Genomic DNA, 6,460 nt, shown 5'->3' with positions numbered 1-6,460 from the left:
TCCTATTTATTTACTTGCATTACAATAATGTCCTAGAACAATGAAATTAAGATATTAGACTGGAGACTTTATTAGAAATAGCTCATGTCCCGTGCGATGTGGATTGTACTTTAAAATATTCTGAAAACAATTTATTTATTGCGTGTTATAATAATAATTAGACACAATAAGCCTCAATTGAATTACACTTGCTTCAAAAATAAAAATTACTTTTCATTAAAAAAAAAATGAAATGAACATTGTTAAAAATAATAAAACTAAGAATATGAATTTATTGCTTGAGTGAGTTGACAAATATTGATTTATTTCCACAAACTTAGGCACATCAATGATTTATTTTTTTTTTTTTTACATTCTTGTTTGTGTGTTACTAAATTTTCTTTTGTTGGACTTAGTAATAATTGTTACAAAAACAACTAAATTTGAGAAGGAATGTTATATTTCAAATCAATTTTTCTCATATAAATCTACACAATAATTTTAAGATTAATTTTACAAAAATAATGAATGCACTACTTATAAATAATTAATACATGAAAATGAAAACTTTAATCCTATCCTATTAATACCTTTTTAAAAATTAAGTAGCACAAATTAAGGTTAGTACATTATTGTTCTCACATATATATCACGCATCATTAAAAGAGTTAGAAAATATAATATGTTAATATTAATATTAGTGAATTTAAAATATTTAATTATTTTGACTGATTCAAACATATAGTTTTTTTTTTTTTTTTCAAAAAGGAATTATATATTTCAAATCAATTGTTTCTAACATAAATTTAAAAAAAATAATTTTAAAATTACATTTACATAAATAATTAATCACTAGTTATAAATATTTAATTCATGAAAATAAATGCCTTTTATTCTATTAATAACTTTTCTTTTAATTACGTAGCACAAATTTAGGTTGTCACAATATTGGTGTCGCATATATATGGCACATCACTTAAAGGAGTTAGGAGATATATAATTTTAAGATAGATATTAGTGCATTCATAAATATTTAATTATTTCAACTACTTCCAACGTATATTTTTTTTAATAAATTTTTTTTTTAAATGGCACATGCCATTAAAATTTCTTTGACCTTTTAATATTTTTGTCTCAATTGTTTTCAAAGTGACAAAATACAAGGAAAAATATCTATTTTGAATTATTATTATTATTTGAAATAAAAGTAATTTTCATATACTAAAATTTGTGAAAAAAAAAAAACCATATAAATTCATTCTCATAAACAATTAATGCACAGTTATTGATAATAATATATGCATTTACTCCATTGGCATATCTAAATGAACTATTACTTTGACATTAATGCAACATTTGCTGAGATGAAAGTCTAAATGAAGAGAATCTCAACAAATGCGCTATATAGTAAAAGTTTTCGCTATATATATATATATATTGGGTCTTGATATCTTTCACATAAATCACTCTCACAGACACAGAGACAAGATCTACCTACAAAAACACTATACCTCTTTAAGGTCCCTAAGGAAGAACCAGAAGCAATTCGACTTGTTTGGTAACTGACCAGAGTAAACATCACACAAGAGAAAAAAGGTTTGGTTCACATAGACTTATCTTCCGAATTTTGGTTCAACTATATTTTGATCCTTGAAAATTTTAAAATGTTTCGATCTTATTATTTCATCAATTTTCCTCTAAAGTTATTCCAGGTTAGAATAAGAAATGTTACATACCTATCTTCTAGGCTTCTAGCACCCTACAAGACTACAAGGACAGACATCATGTTACTAAAACAAGTCACCATGTATAGTACAATCCTGAGTTCATGCTAATGAGTTGTGCTGAGAGGTTTAAAATATTACTCTTAGATTATCATGGACTTAGTTTTTTTCATTTTTGGGCATAAAAGAATTGATTTATTACTACACTGCCTATCTAGCTAGAGTGTTGAAGAGGTTCAAATTGACCAAAACATCCGAAAAAGAAAATATTTTACATTAAAATAAACGCAGTTTAATAAAGAATGTCATGGTGCAGTATTTTATCTTAGTTTATTTGAAAATTCATGCTCTCATCTTTTCACCATGGTGTCATCATTTCCCCAATTTCTAATCATATATATCTCTTGGAGAGATGACGACAACACAATCCATCATGCAACATTGGCATGATGGTCACTCTACAAGTATAAGTTCTTGTGGAGTAAGGTTCAAGTCACTTGGTTAGAGATTCATACCCATATACTTAAATTAGGTTAGAACAGAATTTCTATCTTGATCCAAGGAAAAAAAAAAAAAAAAAAAAAAAAAACTTAGAATTCTTCTATAAGTTACCATTTAAATTTAACCAACCATTTATATCTATCACCATATATGTTTCATAATTGTGACATGTACACTTTCAGACTCAGAAGGTTTAGTAGCTGTCTCCAAGTTTAGTCATGGAAACAAAAAGTGACTGCGTTTGTCATCCTGCCATATCAAGCACCTCGACATTTAAGCAAATTCCCCACAACGATGCTGAAGCCAAGGGCAAAGAAAGAGAGGTTGAAAAAGAAGCTGAAATAACATATAAAGAAGCAAATAACCTTTCAGACCTGAAGCTTTCTAACAGCAAGGTGAACTCTCCTTCCAGACTGTCAATGGCATCTTCAAACGGGGTTCACAAAACAAAGGCGAAAAGGCGGCATTTCTCATGCAAATTTTGCAACCAAATGTTCCCTAGTGCCCAAGCATTAGGTGGCCACCAAAATGGTCACAAACATGAGAGAGCTTTGGCTAAAGAATTGAAAAGAATAGAGGATATGCCTTCTATAAGGCACATAGACAGTAGCTATCTAGGCATGGTAACTCTTCCTCTTGAACATTCATTCACTGGAAATCTAGGGATGCATATGCACTCAATGAATCATCAATCTACTTACCCTAGGCCCCATCCTCTACCTGGTTATAGATTTGAAAAGCAGTCAATGCCAAGTATTAAGAGCCTGCAATCCACCATGCCCCTACTGATGATGGAGGATTATTCTGATGGAATGAAAAGCTTCAACAGAAGGGCCATGTTTCATACTTTGGGGGTATTTCTGGTTGTGAGGACCAGCAAAAGGGTATAGAATTGAAGAATGAGCAGCATGATCCTATGGGGCTTGACTTATCTCTTAAGCTTTGATTTATGTTTGTAGTTTTTAATTTCGCATTGTTGTACGTACGTGAATGAATTATGAATAATTAACCATTGATTTCCTGTAATTAAATGCATGCTTGTCATCTTATTATATAATTAAATAAATTTGGAATAAGTTCTTTCAAAGTTTAAAGAACAGTTCATTTTTTTTTAATTTTGCATTGCGTGATTCTCATGAATATGTCATTACATAATAATGTTGTTTAATGTATATTTTGTTGTTTGAAATTTGCTGAAAATAATATATTAGGATTAGTTTTCTTTAGAAGAAATAAAGTCACGTCCCCATTTTTTTCTCTTTCCTAATTGCATATAAACATCACTCATTTATATTCATTTAGACTCTCACTCTTTAATTTGATTATTTTGGGTATGTTCAGTTAAGATTGTTCTATTTTTAAGAGGAATCATTTTAATTGAACTTGTGTTATAGTGGGTTTTGTTTTCCTAAATTTTCTTTCATACAACTAAATTGTCTAAATCTTCAAATATATTGTTTTGGTGTATTTAAGATTTCTCATTAACCACAGTTAAAATTAAATCTAAGCCATAAGGACCTTTTAACGCTAAATAACTCAAAAAATTGGTAGGTACATTTAAATACATTGCCAAGTAGATTGTGTTTTGATGAAAATTAAAATTCCTACTTCAAAAACAACTAAATGTTAATCCAAACTAAAATTAAACTAAAGCAATAAGGAGGAGAGAAATGACATGTGATAGGGAATTAAGAAATATAACATCAAAACGCATCAACTGAACATGGAAACTGTTAGAAGCCAACAAGCAATAAATTTGGAAAATAGAAGAGTTCTAGTGGAAATCATTAGAGAAAAAGGAAAGAATCATATGTATTTTGGTGAATTGAAGGGAAGTATCATGAGATTAAAAACATGGTTTTGAAATCCGGACCGGACTGGGCGGTCCGACCGAAAAAATCGAGAACTGGACTAAAATCTATTTTTTTAAGCATAAAGAACCGGATATATATGAGTTCTGAGAGAACCGGACAAACCGAGGTTCAACTAGAAAAACTGGACGAACTGTAGGCCAGTTCAACTGGTCATGGAACAGGAAAAAATTAAAGAAAAATGCGGCTACCACTACCAGGATCCGAACCTGAACTCTCACACCTTGTAAGCAAGAATAGTAATGAGAAGATTGATACCTAATGAAAATGACCTTGAGTATGCAATGGCATGACTGAAAATGACCCTGAGTATGAAAGAAGTTGTTGACAAAAAAAAAAAAAAAAAAAAAAAAAAAAGGAAGAAGGAAGAAAAAAACAGAAATTCACAAGCACACGGCAGAGGATGCTCAAGTGAAGAGAAGAATAGAAATTCACTTGAGGTCTTGAGAACTGCATCTGAAACTTTCAAAGAAAGAAGTAAAGAAAAGTTTTGAATTGTAAAATGCCAACTTTGAAGCACTTTGGGTGGAGGAGGTGCTACCAATGCATTCTTGGAAGTTGAGCACTTTCATTTTATATTAATATTCTTTACTTTTCTTTATTTACTTTATTGGCCTGTCTGCCCACCAAAACAAGAGACTCTGGTTAGGAAAAAATATCCAAGATATAATAATGGGTTAAAATGAAAAAATATCATAACTTAACTGAAAGTTATGATATAATAACTTGGGACAGGCTCACCTCCCGTTCAATACCCTCCTGTTTTCTCCATTTTTTAAATAGATGAAAGACACGTGTAAGTGAAGCAATCCAAAGGCTAAAAAAGAACCCACAAAGCAACATACACTTACTCTCTCTAGAACTCCAGAACTGAGTATTTCTTAGTAAATTGTCTTGTTCCTTCCTTCATTAGATGGTAGAAATCCACAAAGCAGTGCACAAATCTCCAGTACTATAGCAATTACTGAAAAAATCAACTATCTCCATTACACTCTTCGTCTAGCTCTATTCAGAGTTAAGCATCAAACCTTACTTGAGAAGATCAGTGCTTGCCAAAGAGGAAAGGGTGAAATTGGGACATTGGATGAAATATTCCATGGGATCTCCAACAAGATCAAGGAAAGGAAATTGAACCCAAACCTCACCACTCAATCATAAATGGTTCCACAAGAACACCAAAGCAGGTAAATCCCAGTCTATAGTTGTTTTAGGTTTCAAGAAAATACAAAAGCTTGGCTTAAACTCACCTAAAAATGAAAAAAAATAAAATAAAAATTCTTACAGATGAAGGGGTTCCATTGTAAGTAATGATGCCCAGAAGCCCAAAAAATTGAATATAAGATTCAAACAAAAGGGAATTTGTCTTTGTGTAGAAGATGAAGGAAGGAGCAAGTCACAATTTAATGAGAAAGATAAACACCTTTGATGCTCAGTTCTGGAGTTCTAGAGAGAGTTGAGAGATAGAGAGAGACGAAGAGCGAATAATGGAGAGAGAATGAAAGAAAAGTTGCTTTGTGAGTTTTTTTTTTTTTTTGGCCTTTGGATTGCTTCACTTACATGTGTCCTTCATCTATTTAAAAAATGGAGAAAACAGGAGGGTATTGAACGGGAGGTGAGCCTGTCCTTAATAACTTAAGTTACATATTAAGTTGCATAATAACTTAAGCATGGTTTTGTAACATAACTATGAAAGTTATGATATGAAAAAATACATTTGAAAGATAGATTTCTATATTTAATTGAGTCATTTAATTTAAGTTATACTAATTTAATATATTTATTTATATTTAAATAATTATTAAATTAATTATGACGTCATCACTATTTGACCTCGGTTCAACCTTTATTCGACCTTAAAAACTTTGAACCTCTCATTTTTACGATTTAATGAACAGTATGAGTCTGAAAACCATGATTAAAAGTCATCACCTTACGGTCATGACCTACGCCATTTTTAGGAAACTTCCTTTGTTTTAAGCTTCAATTAGTCCATTTGTCTACTTATGGTACTTTCACTTTTTGTTATAATTTCCAAATTGAATGTCAAAATACAGTCTCTTTTTTTTTTTTTTTTTTTTTTTTGTAATGGAACGTCAATTGATGGCTCCATCCTTTTTCTTTTTTTTTTTCTTTTTTTTTTTTTTGAGTTATCTTTTGCAATTACTTATACATGAAAGTTTAAGGCAAAGGTCCTCCCATACCTGAACCTGTGGGTCCCAACATAGGCTTCTTTGACTAGCTGTGGGTTTGGAACCAAGCCCACTTCTTAGTCTCCTTTTACAAGGCCGATGTTGTTTTCTAAAACCCAGCCCTTTTTCTTTGATTCTTAAATGATTATTTGGGCTGTTTTAAGACTGGACTTGTTTGCCGAGAATTTTATTGGGC

At 30.9% G+C, this 6,460-nt stretch overlaps 1 protein-coding gene across 1 annotated transcript; it reads left to right on the top strand.

Moving 5' to 3' along the window:
• The first annotated feature begins 2,422 nt into the window (after positions 1-2,422).
• Positions 2,423-3,094, top strand: LOC112019952 (zinc finger protein 7). Its single transcript, XM_024052512.2, has one exon. It carries the CDS (start codon positions 2,423-2,425, stop codon positions 3,092-3,094), a length of 672 nt encoding a protein of 223 aa, XP_023908280.2.
• The last annotated feature ends 3,366 nt before the right edge of the window (positions 3,095-6,460 follow it).

This window comes from Quercus suber, unplaced genomic scaffold, assembly GCF_002906115.3.
Source record: "Quercus suber isolate HL8 unplaced genomic scaffold, Cork oak 2.0 scaffold_471, whole genome shotgun sequence".
NCBI lineage: Eukaryota > Viridiplantae > Streptophyta > Magnoliopsida > Fagales > Fagaceae > Quercus > Quercus suber.
This window is presented reverse-complemented; position numbering and strand designations above follow the sequence as displayed.

What these genes read in the sequence shown, in the direction of transcription:
- LOC112019952 (XM_024052512.2), top strand. Translation starts at nt 2,423, where the DNA reads ATGGAAACAAAAAGTGACTGCGTTTGTCATCCTGCCATATCAAGCACC.